Source organism: Sciurus carolinensis, chromosome 7 (assembly GCF_902686445.1).
Source record: "Sciurus carolinensis chromosome 7, mSciCar1.2, whole genome shotgun sequence".
In the NCBI taxonomy this organism is placed as follows: Eukaryota; Metazoa; Chordata; class Mammalia; order Rodentia; family Sciuridae; genus Sciurus; species Sciurus carolinensis.
Genome location: NC_062219.1, coordinates 8,601,193 through 8,622,530, shown reverse-complemented (window position 1 = coordinate 8,622,530; position 21,338 = coordinate 8,601,193). Strand labels below are relative to the sequence as shown.

General features: G+C 50.4%; 1 protein-coding gene and 1 pseudogene across 1 annotated transcript in view; one reads left to right on the top strand and one right to left on the bottom strand.

Moving 5' to 3' along the window:
• Nucleotides 1-7,409: 7,409 nt before the first annotated feature.
• LOC124988153 (mitochondrial import inner membrane translocase subunit Tim10-like) lies at nucleotides 7,410-7,681 on the bottom strand (annotated as a pseudogene).
• Nucleotides 7,682-10,796: 3,115 nt separating this feature from the next.
• The window catches only part of Fndc1 (fibronectin type III domain containing 1), an 89,131-nt gene continuing 78,589 nt past the window's right edge, over nucleotides 10,797-21,338 (top strand). Inside the window, 1 exon segment of the mRNA XM_047559524.1 lies at nucleotides 10,797-11,108. Coding sequence (XP_047415480.1) covers nucleotides 11,000-11,108 — 109 coding nt within the window. The 5' untranslated portion in view covers nucleotides 10,797-10,999.

Sequence of the window (21,338 nt, the reverse complement as noted above, 5' to 3'; positions counted from 1 at the left end):
AAAATAATTCCAGGCATATCTTCCTCATGTTTGCACCTTCAGTATTTATCAAGGTGTAACACCACGATATTCCATGAATTTTTTTGAAAAGTTATTTCAAAATGATTTTTAGGGCCCAGTGTGTTCTTTACATTCTCAATAGTTTACTGGGAAACTGAAGAAGCCTTGGAGTTTGCAATCAACTCAGGAATAAACACGTTACTCTAAACCGTGAGATGCAGAATGTAAGTGCTAAAGGAATTGTGGAGGTGGGGGGTTCTTTGAAGGTCTAGTCAGGGAAGGCTTCCAAGTGGAGGTGGCATAAGATTTAAATAAATGTCACAAAAAGCATTTGTTGAAGTAAACTGATGAGGGAAAGGGAAACACTTCCCTCGGCCTCCCAGGTTAAGGGAGGTGTGAGAGAGTTCAGAGATGGGGTGATTGATTGGTCAGAAGAGAAAGAGGGAAATTGCCCTAGTTCCAGCTGTGGGATGCTGCAAAGAGGGCCTTGGTACATGCAATGAGGCTGCAAATGGAGGCTTTCCTGAATGGGCCACTGCACAGAGTTTGTGAGCTGCAAAATACGTCTTACTTTATGAGCGTACAAGAAGGATACTTGCCATAAAAGCAGTTCAGAAGGTTATAGTCTAGTGTAAAATTATCCTCAGGGACAGGATAGTGGGATACCTTGGCAGAGGTATGCAGAGGCAAAGGCATAAATAAGAGGGGAAAGACCTTGCGTTAGTCCATTTTTGTCACTATAATAAAATAAATGAAGCTGGGTAACACTATGGAGAAAAGAGGTTTATTTAGCTCAGTTTGGTAAGCTGAAAGTGCAAGATTAGGTAGCTCCGTTGGTTTGGCCTCTTGTGAGGGCCAAGCAGCAGATGATACCAGAGCAAGAGCATATAGTTCCCACACATGAGCACAGTTCAGGGGTCAGACTCGGGCTTTTACAGAACTTGCTCTTGTGAGAACTAACTCAGGGGTCCCACAGGACTACTCTTAGTCCTTCTGGGCACATCCCCCAGTGACCTAAAGATCTCCCCCGAGGCTCCACCTCTCAGAGGTCCCACTACCTCCCCGCACTGCGGCACGGAGAACCAAGCCTGGGGGAAAACCACATCCAAAACACAGCAGAGCTGGAGAAGCAGGGTGCAGGTCCTCAGACGGGGCAGCATCGGGCACAGCCTCACAGGCAAAGGCGGCGAGCTTGGAGTACATCAGAGGAAAACTCACCACTGGTTCTTCGAGCCTGGGGATTTGGAAGAGAGCCAGGACCCTCTCCATGTCAGCCTGCGGGCGGGAGCCTCCCGGTCGGCCCCTAGGATCCTCTTGTTATCCACGCCTTCCTAGGGCTCCTCGTTGCATTGTTGGTCTGTGTCCCCAGCAGACCATAATGGAGTGACATGGGTGGTCATCCAGGACCTTGCTACTCTTGCCCTGGACTCCTGCGTTGCTTCCCCAGGGAAAGCCAGGTGCAGTGCCCTGGCTCTCAGCTGGCTTTGTGGAGGGCCAGATGGAGAGGCCCGAGGCCCCAGCTGGCAGCCAGCACTTCCTGGCCATCCACAGTGAGTTGCCTTGAAGGTGGATCCCAGCCCTGGTGTAACCTTCGGATGACCACAGCCCATTGTAAGCTCGGGGCACGGCTAGTGGCCAAAGAACAAGAGGACAGAAAGCGGCCGAAGCAAGCTTTATTGGAATTTGGCTCTCGGGTGAAATCCCCAGCCCTCGGGGTACAGGTCAGGGTAGGAAGCCGAGAAAATCGCACATGGCCCCCGCTGCCCAGGGTCTTTATAGGCCGGAATGGGCGGGGGTCCTGCTGAGTGACAGGTGGAGGTAGGGGTCAGTGGAGTTTTCCTGCCTGTTTGATTGGTCGCCGTGTGGCGTGCTGCCTTTGCCTCAGTTGCTCCGCTCTCCCTCCTATAGTCACCCAAATTCCCACCTAACACCCATGAGGGACCTTTAAACCAGACCTGCCCAACCAAGTTGCTTCCAAATTCCTGACTGACAGAAACTTTGAAGGATGACAGGATTTTTGCTTTAAGCCTTTGAGTTTTGGAGTAACTGGAACACAAAATGAAAACAGACTAACCAAACCTGTGTGTCCTTGGGTAACCTTCAATCACCGACTGCAAGAGGAGGTGGTGTGGGGAGCACCCTCAGGCTGCGCCTTTCTCAGATGACGGGCAGGTCAAGGTGACAGCTGACTTTTTATGAGTTAATGTTGAAATACCAAACTGGCTGCACCATCTGATTAGAGAGGTTGTGTCTGAAAGTCCCCAGGCGCTCCCTACCTGACTGCTGAATGAATGAAGAAATAAACAGGGTGAGTGAAACCAACTGAATTTGCAAGAAAGGTACCTGCCCCCACCCGACCTCCCTTCCTCTAGAAACAATAAATAAATACCCTCTTGCAAATGGCTCCATTCATGGCATTAGTGGTTCCGAAGGAGAAATCAGACTGTTTGCCTGCGCGTCTCTTGTCCTGAGGACCTCTGCCCACTGATTCGCTGAGAGAGCCAGCAGAGAGGAGGTCCCAGCTTGCACTGGCTTATTGCCGAGGCCAATTCTACCAAGCCTGCGCTGCTGAATGACTGTCCCTCTTCGACTCAGGCCCACATGCGCAGACTCACAGACTTTCCCCATGTGTTGCTATGAGGCAGGACCTACGGCAGGTCCTGCGGATGAGGGTGCTGTAGTTTGGATCCCAAAGGTCTATGCATTGAAGGCTTCACCCCTAGCTGGGTGTGATTCAGAGGTGGTGGAAACTTTAAAAGGTGGGGCCCAGTGAGAGGCCATCAGGTTGTTGGGGGCATGCCATTGTCCCTTCATAGTGGACCCCTGATAGTGGACCCCTGGCCCCTTCCCCCTTTCTTGTTTGCTTCTGGCCATGGGTGAGTGGCTTCGTTCCACCACATGCTCCTGCCATGATGTGCTTCCTCACCACAGGCCCAAGGCAACGTGGGCAACGGCCCACGGACTGAATCCTCCCAAACTGAGCCGACAGGACCCTTTTCTCTTCATAGGTTGATTGTCTCAGGTATTTGTTACAGTTACGAAAACTAAGAAGGCGTGAGAACAACAGACATGGTCCTTGTCCTCATGGGGCCTGGTCAGGCCAGGTTGATGAAGGAGGGACCTTAGAGACAGGTTGGAAATGCAGCAGGGAGGTTGTCTGGCGTGCAGAGTGGGCAGCAGGGCGCAGTTTTGCCTGGTGACTTTGCCGACAGCTGAATTTGAAGGGCAAGCGTGAAGGTGGAAAGGGACAGTGGAAAAGCCCCCTGAAGAGGCTGAAGGCTGAGATGAAAGGGCGGGGTGGCTGCAGCAGCCAGGGCAGCGGTGGGATCTGCTGTGGAGAGCAGAGAGGGAGACCAGGGAAGGGCTCGGCCTGCGGGGAGGCAGACGGAAAAGGAGTGGCGGCAGCAGAGAAGCCGGGACAGGAGACGCTTCCAGGGCGAGGAAGAGGCCAGGGCCTGAAGACTGCTGAGGGCTCCCAGGGGTCACGGCCGCAGCAAGAGCAGAGGGACGAGGTCCTTCTAGGGATGGACACAGCTGGGACCCGGCTCAGGCTTGCCCTTTCCTTTCTGGAGTGCCACCTAAATAATGACAAAGTGTGACCTGTGGGCTGTGCTTTGGAAGCACGTTGATCTGGATGGTTCGAGACCTCAGAGAGTTTCTTCCTGTGCCAGGTTCTCAGCAGATGGTAAAGGAGGTGAAGAAAACAGCCTTGGCTTCTCAACGTGGCTTGAGTGGTTGCATAGAATGCGAGTATAGAAAAGAGCACCTTTTCTGAATTCGGAAATATCTGAGGGGAAATAAGAGACCTCGTCCCGAACGTGTCTCCATCAACACTGACCGACTGACTGCCAGTGCGGAGAATACCAATCCGCAAAAGAATCGCACTCACCCCTGCTGTGCTGTTGAGTAACCGTATAAACATGCGCTGGGCACATGACCTCAGTTTCCACCTCCATGAAATGGGCACCATAACATGTCTCCTTCCTTGAAGTTTCATGGGGACCATGAGCATGTGCTTTGTGAATTGTGAAGGGCCACATAAGTATGCACAGGAGGCCCTGCCTGTCACTCATGCACATCTCAGTTGGAAGGAGACGGTTAGACCCCTGAAGGAAGGGAGAGAAGGCACAAGGGTAATGTGTGTCTGGTAAGTGGCAGGAGGGGTGCCCCTGGAAGGAAGGGGCCTGGGGTCACCACAGGTGAACAGAGGTCCACTCCAGCATCTTCTCCAGTGCTGGTCCTGCTGGGGCACTAGGTTCTCACTGTGGCTAGGCAGGGGACGGCTCACTGGGCTGTTAAAGGTTAAGTCCAGGTCACCGCTAGCTGGTCCAGAGGCCACTTTGTAGGTGACCTAGGGGTCTGTGTCCCATTCGTGGATGCAGTTGGGGCTTACACAGGCCACGGAATGAAGGGTTTCCCTGCCCAGAGTGGGTGCCCGGCCAGCCTCACGTCGAAGCTACGCAGGGCTAGCAGGATGTGCTCTGGACGGAGTCGTGAGCTCCGGGCGGCAGCTCTGTAGCGAGGACTCTCTGGTGTTGTGTCCTGCCCGCCACCAGGGCAGGGAGTCAGGGGATGTGGCCCGGGAAGCGGCCAGATGTGTTTCCTGGCACAGTGCCCGGCCAGCTCTCCCACTGCCCACTGCAACTGAGGATGGACATTTTGAGCTCCCGTTCCACCACATTCCTAAGGCCTCCTCCCCAAACTGCGTTCTTTTTCATTCCTTAGGATTAGAGCGAATGCCTCCCGGTGTCCACCTACAGGAAGGACGGGTAGGGTTAGCACCTCCCTGGGGGCCGTACAGCAGAAGTGTCAGGCACGGTTATGACGTCCCTCGAAGCTTCCGGCCTATCATAGCACTTGTCACACTCGACTGCCATTTTGTTTTTGGGGTCTGGGGCGGGGTGTTGGTTGGTTGACCCGTTACATCTGATCCTGGGCTCTTTGGGGCAGTCTCTCTGTGTCTTAGTCACATGTGCATGTTCGGATCCTAGCATGCTACCTGGAACAAAAATAGGTTCCGACAGAAGTCGTGTCAAGGAGCGGACCAGTGAGTGCCTTCTCTTGCTACAGCCCACGCCACGCGCCCATTGCCAAGCGGCAGTTGCCGAGTCCCAACATGAGCTTCCTTTGGGGTACGCTTGCTTTGTGGACCTGGGCCATTGGCTGGAAAGGAAGAATGCAAATCTGTGGGCTTTGCTGTCACAGCAATGCCAGCATTCCCAGGGAGAGCCCTCAAGAATCACTGCTCGGCTGGGAACCTGCCATCTTAATTCTTTGTTTCACTAATTCCCAGGTTATTGTGCAAAAGAAGACAATTGCCTTGGACTTGCTTGGTAGGGGCAGCAAGTCAGAACGCCTGTGGGCAGGAAGGGTATTGTGGAAATTATAGAGCTACAGGAGGGTTTTTAAAGGAACACCATTTCTTTATTGTACCTTCCAAATGCTGAGATGAATGACGCAACATTGAGACCTATGTCATCATGTGCTAAGAAGGACTGATGGATTGGTAACCATTTGGATGATAAGGAAGTGTTTTGACAAATCCATATGGGACACAGGACATGTGAAGTAGATTTTCTTTGCACTCTGCTTCGATCCTGATGCTTTTATTGAAAATCTTTTAGAGAGGGGATGTTCTGAGTGTCATGTCACCGTGGAGAGAGACCTGGAGTTGGAGTACAAAGCTTGTGTGAGACTGTCATGCTCACTGTTAGAGAACCCAGGGTGGGTCGCAAGCCTTGGAGCCTTGGTTTGCCTTCTGTAAAAGCAGATCAATGCCTCAGAGGGTGTTGTGAGAGCAGGATAAATAAGGCTCAGGGAAGGTTCTTAAAGCATTCATTATTTTATTTTATTGCCAATCAGAAACCATTTCTCTCTTCTTTCTCCACATCAAGGCGAAATTGAGATGGTATAGACTACTTGCCGACTCCTCTTTTCTTTCCCTTTGGGAGTCTGTTATGAGTTTGAATGTGAGGAGTCCCCCAAAAGCTCACATGTGAGACAATGCAGGAAGGTTCAGAGGAGAAATGAGTGGGTTGTGAGAGTCTTAACCCAATCTGTGAATTAATCCCTGATGGATTAATTGAAGTGGTAGGTGTGGCTGGAGGAGATTGGAATCGGGGTGTGGCTTTGTGGTAGGTATTTTGTACCTGGAGAGTGGAGACTCTCTGGGCTTCCTGATGATGCAAATTGCTTCCCTCTGCCACGCTCTTCCACCATGATGTTCAGCCTCACCTCGAGCCCCAAGGAATGGAGCCGGCCTTCTGTGGACTAAAACCTCTGAAACTGTGAGCCCTCAAATAAACCTTTCCTTCTCTATAATTGTGCCGGCCGGGTCACAGCAGTGAAACAGCTGGCTAAGACAGAGTGCAGAGGTGGATGTTCCCTCCTAATCTGTGGTACCTGAGAGTCATCCCCCCAGCACCCCAAGTGCTGCAGGTGCATGCTCTGTCCCCTCTGTTTCCATGCAGGGTCTTTGAACACTCCTGTGTGCCTCACTGTGTCGTGTAATGTCCTGCTGCTGTCACCCTAGATAGATAGATTCAAATGTTGTGCTTATAAAAGAATTAAAGTGTCCCATGAGCCAAATCCTGGCCTGAATAAGACTGGATGTTGGATGAGCCGTACAAGACGTGCACTTTCAAAATGCGGCTGGAGTGTGTACAGAACGGTCATTTGAACTTTGTTTCCATGTGTCCACGTGAAAAATGAGAACAGCATTTCAATCTACCCTACCACATAGGAATGTCATGACAATGTGTATGGAGAGTGCTGAACTCTTTTGAAGCCTGGTTATTTAAAAAATAACTAGAACCAGAGATAGTGTGTGTGGATGCAGCCTGATTTGTAAAGCTAGCAATAAACCATAGAATGAAGTCAGCAGCAGGCCGGCAAAGGGTCCCATTTTCATAGTTGATGAGCTATCTAGTCCCAGAGTGATCGCCACTCTGTTTTGTTTTGGTAAACAAAGTAGAAGCATCAACCATGGAATTAAGAAATTACATGGAAAAAAATAGTAAAATGTATCAGGACAATAGTAGCAACAAAATACATTCAAAGTTAGCTAGATGGAAGAAAACTTCCAGGTGCCTATATTTTGAGAGGACCACATTGGGGACAGGTGACTATGACACTTTGGTCTGTTTATTTATTGATTTATTTTTTGTCAACAAACTTGTTTTAATATACATATATATACACATATACGCGTGTGCACGCACAGACACAGAATCACAAAACAGTGTAACAAATATCCCTTCCACAAGGCAACTCTACCATGCTCAGGGCTTCTGAAGATACTCCAGAGAGAGCCTAGGCCTGGCAGTCATCTCATGAAACCCAGTATGAGGTATTTTTATTAAACAGTGGGGAGGAACAAGGCGCACCCCAGGTGTATGCTGTCTGGGGCCTCAAGCAGGACCAGAGCTCTGCTGCATCCTCTTCATCAGCTCTTCATCCTGCATAGAGAACTCTGTCAACATTTTGCCCATCCGTTCCTGGATGTCCAGGTACTTGGAGACACATCGGTCCAGGCATACAGACTCGCCCTTGGACAGTTCTGCTTCCCTGTAGTGGGGGGCACGCACTTCCAATGGCAGGCACTGGTCATTCTGTTGTACATGTCCGCCATCATCTCCACCTCCAGCTCTGTTGCCAGCTGTTGGACACTGAGTGGATCCATTTTGACCCAGCACCGTGCAGAGAACCTTCTCCTGGTCTTCTAGTCCACAGCCTGGTGCTAGACACAGTGCCCCCCATGTTGCCAGTTCGAGCAAATATCAGAACTTGTGGGATGCCCAAATAGATCACGGCAGAAGCCTTTTTATTTATTTTTTGAATCCTTTAAAATTTAAAATTAGTTCTGGGCACAGTGGCCCATACCTGTAATCCCAGTGTCTCAGGAGGCTAAGGCAGAAGATCTGGAATTTAAAGCCAGCCTCAGAAAAATCGAGGTGTTAAGCAACTCAGTGTGAACCTGTCTCTAAATAAAATACAAAATAAAGCTGGGGATGTGGCTCAGTGGTGGAGTGCCCTGAGTTCAGTCCTTGGTACCCCACCCCCCAATTTAAAAGTAGGGATACCTTAAGTCTCTTTTAGAATTTTTAAAATTAAACATGCACTCTCAAATTTGTAATCAAATCAAAATCAGGACTTGTAAATGTTAGTTTCATCGAACATCTCATGGGCTATAAAAGATTGTTCTAATCTAGTTATCAACATTTTAAAATTGAAAGTAATTTTGCATTGTGCTTTGCTCTGAAATGTTCACACAAGAAAGTTGCTCTATTAAGCAACATGCTGGGAAGGGAGGTAAATGCACATGTATCTCATGCAGAAAGAAGGAAACACATTTGATGAGCTTCTACAGATCATGTCATGGAAAAGTTTTATAAAATCTAAGTCGAAGAGAGAAATCTTGAGGTTACTAAAGTCCTTAGTGGAGAGTTAACAGGGTATGAACAGTGTGACTGGTTTATTTGCCAATTCCCTTTCTCCTTTCATCCAATTAATCAGAAAACCATCCCAGTCTTGAAGATGTCCCCAGAGTCTTGGGAGGCCTTTGCCCCCACTGTTTCCTTCTGGTCTGGGCACCACCTGGTCTTAACAGGACTACAGGAGCCTGCTTCCTGCTCTCAACTCCCATCAAAGTTCTGGAGCCCAGACTACTCTCCCTGTTTGGTGACTCTCCACGGGAGGCTCATTGTCTTGGGCTGGTGTCACCTAGAAGCTGAAGCCGGAGACACAGGTTTGGCTTGGCTGCTGTGTCATTCTCCTGAGGCTCTGTGACAAGGCACCACCACACTGGGTGGCTTAGAGAGCAAAAGCGTCTTTTCCCACAGTCCTGGAGACTGGAAGTTAGAAATGATTTCTGCTGGACTGAAGCGAAGGCGTTGCAGGGCCCTGTGGCCTCCTGGGTGCTCGAGAATGGCTCCTTACCTCTTCCAGCTTCTGGTAGCTGTCAGCGTCCCTCGCCGGCCTCAGCGGTCACACCGCCTTCCCTCAGGTGTGTACCCCATGTCCCTCTCCTCCGCCTTCTAAGTGCACACATGATTGCCTTCTGTGCCCACCCAGATGACCGGTGAGCTCTTCCTCAAAAGTTTAGTTTAATCACGATGCTCCCTCTCGTTAGGTGGCATAGGTAGGTTCCAGGGAAGAGGACGAGGGTATCAGCCAACGGTGGCTGTTGCTTTTCAACATCTGCAAGTGACTGGAGAGAGACTTCTGCAGCTCCAGTTAGAAAAGTCCTGTTGGGATTGTGCTTGGACCCCTTAAATCCCCTGGACCATGTGGGGAAGAGGACAGTTGAGGGTGAGGGTCACTTGGTCAGAGTTGGGTAGGAGCTGCTATTCCCCAAAGAAGTGCAGAGTGGAGAGGCTGCTGGGTCGACCAAGTCCATTGGTCTCCATTAAATGACCAGTCGGGGAAATATTACAACAGTAGGGGGTAATGGAAGAAAATGTGTATTTTTTCATTTGATTTCAATCAATTAATTAATTTTTAAATTATTTTATTTGTTCTAATTTGTTGAACGTGACAGTAGATACATTTATACATTTTGATAGATCACACGTAAATGGAGTGTAATCTCTCATTTTTCTGATTGTATACATTGCAGGATCACATCAGTCATGCAGTCATATATGTACATGAGGTAATAATGTCTGTTTCACTCTACTATCATTCCTTCCCCCATATCCTTCCCCTCCCCTTCATTCCCCAGTATCTAGTAAAAAGTAACTCTATTTTTCCCTATCCTACCCCTTACTGTGAATTAGCATTCGCATATCAGAGAAAATATATGGGCTTTGGTTTTTGGGTTTGGTTTATTTCACTTAGCATAATATTCTCTAACTCCATCTATTTACCAGCAAATGCCAGAATTCCATTCTTCTTTAAAGTTGAGTAATATTCCACCACATTTTCTTTATCCAATCATCTGTTGAAGGGCATCTGGGTTGGTTCCATTTTTCATCAGTCTACAATTCACTTAGCAAAATTTTTCCTCTCTGCAGAATGATAAAAATCTGGTCAAGTTTTGGGTTGTCACCATGGACAGACAGTTGATTCCAAATTGTCCCGTGTGTTTCAGCCAGGTCAAGTCTGCAAGCAAACTGGTCTGTGGACAAAAGCTCATGGCGCTCAGAAACACTTTACCGCAGGAGTCCTCGCCGCCTCCAGGGGCGCTGCCAGGCTTTCCAGGCACAGAGCTGACCCAAACCAGGTTGGAACCCAAAATAAAAGAGAACCTAAAATAGTGTTAAAATTGCAGAAACGGGAGGAAGCAGGGCCAGTTAAGTCCTTGGTCTGGATAATACGGCGTACTGACCGACTGCTTCCTTTCCAAGGCGCATCTTGCGCTCCCCAGAAATGACAGCCAGGAGCAACAGCGTAAGGACAGCCCCTGTCCTGCACGCGCCGGCAGAGTGGGAAGAGCGCGGCGACCACAGCAGCAAGGACTGTCACGAGCAGGTAGAGGAAAGGGTTCTGGTCCCGGTTTCCAACTTCGGAACTAGAGGTATTTATTTAAGGGGACAAAGTGTATTTCTGGACTTGGCGGCGACTGGATACGATGGGCTGCTTCCCAAACCAGAAAGTGAGAGAGGTAGAAGAAAGGCAAAAACTTCTTTGGTCACTTTGCCCGACACAGCGACCACCGCCTTTTCAGAACTGCCAAGTAGGATTCGGGACTCCCGGGCCCCCCGAGGCCCACGCCCCGCCCGCCTGGGTCTGGCCCCCGTCGCCCGCGCGCCTGCAGGGGGCGCCCGAGCGTGGCTAAAAGGCGCTGCCGCCGGCGGGTGGCCTCAGTGGCGGAGCGGGGCAGCCTGTGCGCGGCCAGGAGCGATCGCGCGGGGCTGGAGCGCGGCGGTCACAGCGCGGAGCGCGCAGACCAGACGTGCCGCGGCGGAGACCCGACAGCGGTGCCTCCCTACTCTTCTGACTTAGGCCATCGCCCCTCGGCCAGCCGCCCGCGCCCCCCGCCGGCGCCCCCAGCCTCTCGATGGCCCCCGAGTCCAGGGCGCCCCCGCGCGCGCCGCGCCCGCTGACCTGGGCGGCGCTGCTGCTCCTGGCCGCGCTGCTCCCCGTAGCGTCCTCGGAGGCGGCCCCAGGTACGCGCGGCGCCGGCCCGGCCTCCAGGCTCTTGGCATCCTGCTCCCAGCGTCTCTGCCCACCCCTCCTGTCGCTCTGGGGACCCCCGCCCCGCTCTGTGCTGGCCGCGTGTCTTGTCACTAACCTGTGCATCCTTATCGCTTGGGTCCGGGAGCGCTGAGTTCAGGCTCCCAGAACTGCGCGCGGGGAAGGCGGGCTTCGGGCACCGTCGGCACCAGGGGATTGCTTCTAACCCAGCCCTCGAACGCCCGGGGTCGGGGGACTGGAGCCGACTAGCTGCCCCGGGATATTCAGGCAAAGGAAAAGCAAAGGAAGGAAAAGTGACCCGGGCATTGCGGAGTGGGGTGCGGTTCCGGGCAGGACTGCCTTTCTTCGCCCAGAATTTCCCTGGGGCGGTTGGTGGGCGTGCTTTCCTGGAGTTCACCTGTCTCCAAGCAGGATGGCTGTGGAGGGGGCCACTCGGGAGACCGGAGGGAGGCAGAAAGGCAGGACCGTTCTCTGCGGGCAAGGAAGAGGCAACTAGCTGCCCGCGGGGCGGTCGACGCCTTTGCGCCCTTTGGACCGAGCCGGGCTCAGCCGCGCTGCCAGCCTCTGCAGCCCCGCGCGCACCCAGGGTGGGAACGTAGGAGCTGGGAGAAAGACATTGTCCCGAGATGAGGGAGAGGGAAGTGCAAAGTCGCTTCCAGGAAACCTCACCCTTCCCCGAAGCCAGAGCCAGGATGGACGCTTTCTTTGGGAGCAATACACTTCAGAGATGCCAGCACGCTCTTGCACCCAGAGAGACAAGGCTATGGTGGGTTTTTCATTCCTAAGCCTTTGGTGGTCCTGGTTTCCACCTCCTGTGCACGCATTTTCACACTTGAAACTGTGTGGCTTTTATATGTCATCAGTTTGTAGAAATCCAAGAAGACAGTTTTGTCGCTGTTGCTCACTGCCAGCTGGATCATAAAAATTCAAATGCTATTCCAATGAGGGCGACTTGCTTTCTGATGCTACTTAGTGTCTGTATTGCTTTCTCTCTACAAAGATAAAGGGAGCAAAGTTGGGGTACATGGCTTGGTGAATTTTTGGTAGATACCAATCATGCACATTGCTTGGTTCGGGTTTATGATGCCAAATGCCACTTTTTCATAAAAGGTTGCGTCAGCTGTAGGGTCCCCTTTTCTCTGTTGGTGATCTCTAGGAACGCATTCATTGCATATTTTGTGCCGTACTTGACAGAATGAGACTGTTTTAGTCTTCCAACTTCCCCACCTACAGCCCGCGGCTTTTGTTTTTCTAAGTTAAAATTTTCTGAGTGTTGAAAGAGTTTTTGTTTCAGAAAACCATCTGAAACTGGGACAAAAGCTAGGGGGAACTATGTGGAGAGAACAGCTTTATTCCTTTGAGATTCTGCTGCCACCTCCCCAGTGGATTGCATCTGAGTGTGTCTGCTCGGGTTGTTTGTGAGAGCCCCCGGGTCCTGCCTTGCTGTGCACGGTTCCTTCTTCTGCCTTCTGCTCTGCAAATCACTGGGCTGTGGAATGTTGGAGTTGGAAGGCTCGCTGGCACTTCTCTCTACTGTGTTGACGTGGGATTTTCAGTGAAATGATGACCAGACTAGAAATGGACAAAGGAGGACAAGCACACTTCAAAATGAGTATTTATCACATTTAAAGTAAATCACAGAAGAAAAGAAACAGATAGAGCAACCTGCAGATAGCTCCCCATGCTGGGGAAGAGACTGGGGGGCATGCGATTTATTTCACAGGCCCCTTGGGAAGGCTTGCTGTCTCTCTTGCCTTATGCAGCTGCAGCCACTGCTCTGGACTTGTGTTCCAGACCCACACCAAGGCTGTGGACACACTGTTCCCTCTCTCTGGTGGAATTAATGCATGCACCCAGCAAGCTGCTATGTCAGTCCCACCCCTCTGCCTTTGGGGCCAGAATCTCTGTAAGGACATTACTCAGGGCCACATTGATGGTGGCAGACCACTATAGCTCCAGAGGGCCTTTCCCCCAGCAGAAGTGATTTGCAGGATACACTGAAGATCTTAATAAACCTTATAATTTGGAGTCAAAATAAACAAGCAATGCCCACCCCGACTCCCATCCATTCCTACAATAGGCTACTATGAAAGCAATACAATCATGATGGTGCTTGCCGTCTGATGTATTTTCTAAAACCATGGCTGCAGGTACACATTTCTGGTGAATATCTAGTGGTGATTGGGGGTGATTTTTATTTTCTTCTCTAAAGCTTAAAGACCCTGTCAGGGTACCCTCAAGGTCACATTATTTTTAAAAAGTAATGCTAGGATGCTATTTGCCTCTTTTCCCATGTTAGCCTTTGGTGGGTGACCCTGCTGGTGCTGACCATGAGTCGGGGTGGGGACACTGTAATACACTAATGGTCACTGGAGGTTTCAGGCCTTTGCAGTTAAAAAAAACTATGACAGTTTCACTGAAGAATGTCCTTGGTGCACAGTAAAATGATTAATTTCACTAAGTCTCTACCCTTGAATGCGTGTCTATTTAGTATTTAGAAATGGGAAGGGCACAAGCAATTCTGCTCACCCAAAGGGAAGCTCTAGGGGTGACAGGTTGGGCTTCAACTTGAACTGGCTGCTTTTTAATAGAATTACCATGTGTACCACAGAGCATGCCTAGAGACAAACTTCTGAGTAAATTGCAGGCATTTTCTTAAAAATGAAAAAGAACTGCTAGTGTTTCATGCCAGTGACAAAATTTGAGCTCTTCCAGTGAAAATTTGAACTTTGCCAAGTTGTCTCCACTACTATAGACTCCAAAGCTTCGCGATACTTAGTAATATTTCTGATGAGGTAGATGGTGACACAGATGACTTGTGATTTTTAAATACTGTATTATAAAACAGGTTACCATTTGGATGATTTACATAACCAACTATACCAATAAATCCAAATGCCAGTGTATCAAGGTATAGTGTTACAAAAATGTTGCATAGAAGAAAGTGCAATAACCCAAAGATAACCCAATGGGTTTCTTTTCATTTTCTTTTTCTTTCTTTTTTCTTTTGTTGTTGCTGGAGGTTGAACCAAGGGACTTACATTTGGTGGACAATCAAGTTACCACAGAACATACATGGCTACATCCTCAGCCCTTGCCCAGTGGACTTTTTCTTTCTTAGAAAGGTTCTTGTTCTGCTGTCTAGGGTGGCTTCAGATTCTGGATCCTCTTGCCTCAGCCTCCCAAGTAGCTGGGATTACAGGCACACACCACTGTGCCTGGGCTCTAATGCATTTTTAAAGTAAAAATTCTTTACTTGGTTTCAGATTCTGTAGCACAATTAACCTTTAAGAAACTTCTTAGGGACTGGGGATATAGCTCAGTTGATAGAGTGCTTGTCTTGCAAGCATAAGGAGCTGGGTTCAATCCCCAGCCCCGCAAAAGAAAACAAAGCAAAAAAAGAGAAACTTCTTGGGCTGTGGTGACAGGTCAGTGTAAGAGCACTTGCCTAGCATGTGTGAGACCCTGCATTCAATACTCAGCACTGGAAAAAAAAAAAAAAAACAAAAACAAAACACAACAAGAACTCCCTAAAACAAAAAGCCCAAGAAACTTCCCCTTGATGAGTTTTGCTGTAGTATAAAAGATTCTCCAAAAGTATCTCAAAAGGCTATTAAAATACAACTTTTCCAACTACATGTCTGTGTGAGGCCAGATTTTCTTCAACCAGAAAAACATCCTGCAGTAGATAAGCACATCAGAGACCCAGCTATCTTCTGTCAAAGGGGTTTACCAAGACAGAAAACAATGCTTTTCTTCTCAGAGTTCCTTTTTGTTTTTTGGAAAGTGTAATTATTTTCTCATAAAAATCTGTTTTCATGTCAATATGTAAGGGTTTATTATTGTTATTTAAAAATGAATTAGCAGATACATATTTTATTTTTTAGTTTTGTGTTGTCCTGGGAGTTGAACCCAGGGCCTCATGTGTGTTTGGCAAGGATGCTATGACTGAGCCACATCCCCAGCCCAACACATATTTTAAGCTTTTTTAAAGCTTAATTTCTAGTACAGTAGATAAAGATAGATAAAAACTCATATCAAAATAATGGGATTTTCATAAATTTAAGAGTGGAAAGGATTCCAGGGGCCAACAAATTTGAGAGTCACTGGTATACACAGAGGGAAGTAGGTTAAAAATAAAGATGCACGGATTTGAGTCTAAGCACTGTCATTGATCCACTGGTGGCCTTGGGCCACCACGGACAGACCCAGTGAATGGATGTTCCTTTTGCCTTTAGAAGTTCTTAGAAACTGTGCTGTGGCCAACCTGCCTGCAGCTCTGCAGGGGTCCTGTCCACACCTGCCCTCTTTGCAAGGGGGTGGTGAACGCACACTTTCCTTTGTCCTGTGCATGGGAGCCCAGCAGGCAGAAGACTGTTCTACTCGTCCACTGAGCACCGAATTCATTACTCTGAAATTAGAGGTTGTAATAGGATTGCAGAGTGACAATTCGTGTCCCTGGAGAGTCATGACCAGACAGTTCCAGAGCATTATCATCATGTCCTCAGCAAAGAGTTGGGGAGTGAGTGGCCTCCTACTGCTGTGTGGCAAAAGGCCCAGGCTCAGTGGCTTAAAACAACACAGATTTTTTATCTTATAGTTTCAGAGGTCAGAAGTCCAAAAGGGATCTCCCTGGGCTAAAAGCAAGGACTCTGAAGTCGGGGTGCTCCGGAGGACCACGGTGGGGGGCAGTCTGTTTCCCTTCCCTTCCCTGTGTCTAGAGGTGTCCACATTCCTTGGCTCTGGGGACTGGAAGGAGGCCATCCTTGGGGATGTTACTTTGCCACCTGGAGGACAGAAGATTGGGCACCTAGAAGCAAATGATCCAGGAGAGGGCCCATCGCCGGTGGCTGAGTAAGGAACAGCTCTTTTCATTGTTCCTGTGGAAGTTAGGGATGCCTTGGGTTATCAGTAAACCTGTTATCAGGAGCTTTTATTTCAGTTAAATAATACAGAGGTGAATATTTAAAGGCATAAAAGTAAAGGAGAGAGAAGAATGTTTTTGTTCATTTGTGAATGCATGAATGTCACGTTCAGACGCACACTAAGGGAACACATCTGTGCTTTGGGGGAGGATGGGGGAGACTGGGTAGCTGGGGGATGGCGGTAGCCATTGTTTCAGCCACATCTTTTACCAGCGTTAGTAGACATGCACGGGAGCATTTGGAACCAGGGAGGCACTGATTACGCACGTGACAAAGCATCCTCTTTCCTTCCTCCTAAAACAGCCCTTGCATTTGGGACTTGGCATGGTCCTGCCTGGACCGGCGGCCCGTGGCGCTTGCGCGCTGCGGCCCTTAGAGGGCGCTCCGGCCTTGCGGAGGCGTTTCCATCTCCCCGGGGCGCCTCTAGTCGTGCCGAACTGGAAAGCAGCGCTTGCAGGTGGCTGTGACTGTGGACGGGAATTAGGACAAACTTCTGGCTATAGCCTTTGATTTCCCCTAGCGCCGGCCTTTTTGCAGTTTTGACACTCATTGGAGCTTCCTTCAGATATTACCATGGAAGGACCAATCGCTCAGTCCACGTGACTGTGTATTAGCAATTTTCAACTAACCATTAATGAGAAAGGAGTTTGAAGTCTACCGGGTCAGCAGCCGGTAAGCTGTTGGGGCACCGCTGGTGCCCATGCAGGCACAGGCCAAAGCTGCACAGCTGTAAGAGGGGCCAGAATAAGGGCGGGGGGGGAGGGGGGGCTGGGCTGGAACTGCCCCTCCAGCCCTGAGAAGCTGTTTCCCTGCCTCTCTCTCTTCCATCCTCAAAGCTCAGCTTAGTTTTGCACCAAGAGAGAATAATGTAAACTATTCTCATTTTTTAATTAGAACATACAAGGCGATGTACTCCACAGAGCTACACTGACAAATGTAGCAAAATATCCTGAGCACTATTAACGTTGGTTAGAAAAGAGAAAATACATTTTCCTACTGAGGTCTCCTCTTCATGGTGGAAATGTTTCCATTACTGCATCGTCATAACTGATCGGGTTCAATCTACATAACTCTATTTTCATCTTTATGAGGAGTTCCTAGCTGTACATTCATATTTCCTTTTAATGATAACCGGTGATTGAAGTGCTTTGAGTATACCTTTCCAGGCATGTTATTTTATTTAATTTTCCCAGTCCCCTTGTGAACTGGGTGACATCTTCATCTTTCTCCCAGCAGAACTGAGTTCAGAGTGGTGAACTGGTTTTCCCAAAACCCATCATCTAGGTCGTGCTTCTCCTGGGCTTTGGACCTCGATCTTCTGCGCCGGAGTCCGGCAGTCTTCTTGCAGATCTTCTTTCTGCCTGGTTTCCCTTGCTTCCTCCTCTAGTCTGGACGTGAGTGCCAGCCCGACATTGCTGATCTGCTGAAGCACGCCTCTCAGGCTACTCTCCTCACGTGGCTGCTGAGAAGTGATCCTGACACACACAAAAGTGTGTTGAGCCGTGCAGGGCTTACCTGAAGACCAAGTAGCGGTGAACCTGTCCCTGCTTCAAAACGGATTTGTGTGTGGCTATGAGCAAGGTCCTCCTTGTGGGGAGCATGGTTTACATGGTGGTCCTGATGAAACTCTCCCTGTCAGCTCCTTAGGGCCAGCACCCTCTGCCTACGTCAGTCACTGGGTAAATCCTTTGGGGTTTAACACAGGCGCTGTCTGTGACTGCTCCACCTTCAGGGGGAATCACAGCTGGAACCTGTCAGGGCGGTATTTTAATGAAAAGTTTCCTGGAAGTCACATTTTGTGCCAAGGCATTCAAATTTGTTTCCTGGGAAGCCTTTGAGTCAAGGAACAATGCTGAGAAATGTCAGTTGCTGACCAACAGGGTCCCTCTCACGGTGGCAGGGAGGCTAAGAGGAACAGTGTTAAAGTGTTTTGAAGTTGCAAGAAGAAATGTGCCCTTTAAGTGCTGGGATTTGTTTTTAGGGGCTGTTTTCTGGTGTCACACCTCTTCATCTACCTTTTGAGGTCCTGACTCAGCCACTTGTGATTTGTGCTGTGTGACTTTGGCTGGTCATAAGTTTTTGGGCCTCAGTTTTCCCATCTATGACATGAGGGCAGTGACCTAGATATTATTAAGGGTCCTCTGATTCTGACTTTGGGGGAGTCTCCATTGGAAGGAAGTGCATTCTTTTACGCACCCATTCCAGTTGATCAGTAAGTGTCGACACATGTCAGACACAAAGTCAATAGAGACAACACACAGGTGGGCAGAGGGCAGGGGAGCCCAGGTCAGGGAGTGCCCATCAGGACAGAGGTTGGACATGAATCACTTGGAAAGCTGGGACAGCTGAACTGAGCTGGGAAGCTGCGTGTGGGAGAGGGCTCGGGCACTCGTTAGAGAAGGCAGGCAGGAGGGACGTCTCCGGCGTGTGAAGGCACGCTTCAGGAACCGTGAGTGTCTGGGTGGCTGTCACAGGGTGGTGCTGGGGTCAGGGTGACATTTGGGGTAGGAGGCATGGACAGCAGCCAGCTCAGGAATGTCTTGGAGTCTGACCTTAATCCAGTGGTGGTCACTGAAGGAGTCTGCAGTGCTGCATGTCCCTGGTTCAGTGGGGGTCATGCTGGCAGCCACGGGGAGAGGGACTGGGCTCTCCATGCCTTCAGTCCAATCTCATTTGAAGAATCTTCTTCATGCCACGTTTTCTGAAATGGCTCACAGATCTAGAATGACTGTACATTGGAAAGGCCCCGGGGCATCCCGTTTGGTCAGTCTGGCGGAATGAACAGTCACCGCAAGGCTCCTGAGCCGTGGAGGACATTGGCCTCAGGGGTGGGCCCGTGAGCAGAGCTCAGTGCCATCTCCCAGGGAGAGCCCAGTGCAAGTGACAGGGAGTCGCACTGATGAGGAAACCCGTGGGTAGCCCTCCTTTCGTCTTTACGACGTCTGCCAACGGTGTGGGGCTGGCACGTGGGCCCTCAGATGTGGGGCTGCGGGTCCCCACACACCAGGCCTGGGGCTGGAGCTCCTTGGCTTCCTGACAAACACCTGAGGAGGAGGTGCAGCCACCGCTCCCCGTTGTCTGGAGATGACGTCTCACGGACAGTCCCGTGGCTGAAAGTCCCAGGGCTGGCCGGGGCCGCAGGCGTGGATGGGGCCAGCCCTCAGGAGTGGTGTCCCCCGTGCTGGGAAAAGGCCCCACCACGCAGGGGCGTGTGTGAGCTGCAGTCTGAAGAACCAGGCGAGACTGCTTTTGACAAAAGCCGTGTGACATTCGCCCTGCTGGGGCAGATGGCTTCTCCAGGGCGATGGTGGCCAAGCTGCCGTGGTGGCGCAGTCTCGGGGAAGCCGCCGCCTTAGAGGAGTGTTTTATAAAATCAAATCTGCAGAGGGGGTTCAGCGTCTCTCCGGGGCCCGTGCCATGAGGACGCATCTCACTCAGGGGACAGAGGCTGGGGCGCCTTTCACTGTGGAGGCAGAGGACTGCGTTCATTGTCAAACGGCTTCGTTCTGCAGATCCTGGGGAGCCGTTCCCTGCAGGCCTGAGGTCAGGGCTTTAGAGTCTTGTTTTTAAGAAAAACCTGCCTTTGAGAGTAGGGCGGAGTCCCGAGGCGCAGTCGGAAGCAACGCCACGGTGCCAAGGGCCCTGCACCCAGTTTCAGAGGGGCACCTGGCCTCAGAGGAGTACCAGGCCCCAGCCGGAGCTGGCTTGCTCCGTCCTCCGGCCTTCACCTGCTGCCCACGCGCTCTCTGCACAGGTGTGTGTGTCTCCGTGTGACTTGATCCTCTGAGGAGCTTGTGTGGCCACCGCCAAGGCCAGGACCAGGAGAGACCTAGCAGAGGGGCACCTCCTGCTGCCCCTCCAGAGCCACGTTCTCCTCCCTCCCACCACCCCTGCCCTTGGCGGCCACCAATCTGTTCTCCCACTTTGTGAGTTTGTCATTTCAAGAGAGTCATATAAGTGAAATTGTAGAGTCTGTGACCCTTCAAGATTGGCAAAAGCCTATTTTTAAAAATATATGTTTATTTTGCCTATTCTTGCAGTTTCTATGGGTAGCTTGCAATGTCTTTGTGTGAACTCAGATAACCACTGTAGGTAATTTGCCATCACAGGGCGATGCCACTTCCATCCCACCCAAGTCACCTCACCTGGATTATTGTAGTCATCTCCCCTGGGTCCCTCCTTCTTCCTTCCCTCCCTACACTCTGGTCTCAGTGATTTTCATGAGGCAGGACAGAGTCACAGAACCTCCAAAAGCTCCTTATCTACCTTGGATGTAAACTAAAGTCCTAACCAGTGTGCAAGCCTGCATGTGATCATTTCTAGATCATTCCATCCCTCCCTATCAGCTCCAGCATTTGGTCTCCTGGCTGGTTCCCTGATGTGCTGTGCTCCCATGGCCCCAGTGCCTTTACACTTGCTGTGCCCTTTACCTGAACAACTTGCCACGAACACCTATGGGTTGATCCCTCACGGGTTCAGGTGCTTCATGCAGTATGGTCTTCACGTGGGCCCTTCTCCAAAGCGCTCCCTGCCTGCAACAGTGCAATCCTGTCCACACCCAGCACTTCTTAACCCTGCTGTTTTACCCACCCCTTATCCCCACCTGATGTCCAGGTATTTTGCTTATCTGTTTGGTCATTGGTTGTCCTCTTCTGTTGGCACGCGACCCCCATGAACGCTGTGCTTTGGCTGGTTTTGTTCCCTGCTACAGAGTCTGTGCCTTCAATGCTGCCCACCGACAGGAGATGCCAGGCGGGGGGATGTTTCTGAGTGATTGGAGGCACCCTCTTTTATACATGATACACATTCAGTGTATTTATGAAGCTGGCCTCTGCCAACAGGATGTGCGGGGGGCTGATGACTGTGTGACGGTCTCCTGCCTCCCTGTGGGGTCAGCGTGTGCACTGTCAGGAGAGTTGGCTTGTGTTCACTTCCGATCTGCAGCTGGAGGGAGAATTCCATTTGAATGGTGTATTTGCCGCCCAGTGCTGCTGTAGCGGAGTACCACTACGTAGCTGGCTTGAAACAGCAGAAATTGTTCTTCTTGCAGTTCTGGAGGCAGGAAGCCTGAAATCGTAGGTCAGGTGGGAGGCCTTCCTTCCAAAGGCTCTGGGAGGGGTCTTCCCTGCCAGTTCCTGGCAGCTGGTGGCTCCTTGGCTTGCAGATGCGTCACTCATCTCTGCCGCCATGTCATCTGGTGGTTTCCCTGTGTCTTCTCTTCTCATGAGGACATGGGTCATGTTGAGTCAGGGCCATCCTAACCCGCTGGTTACATGG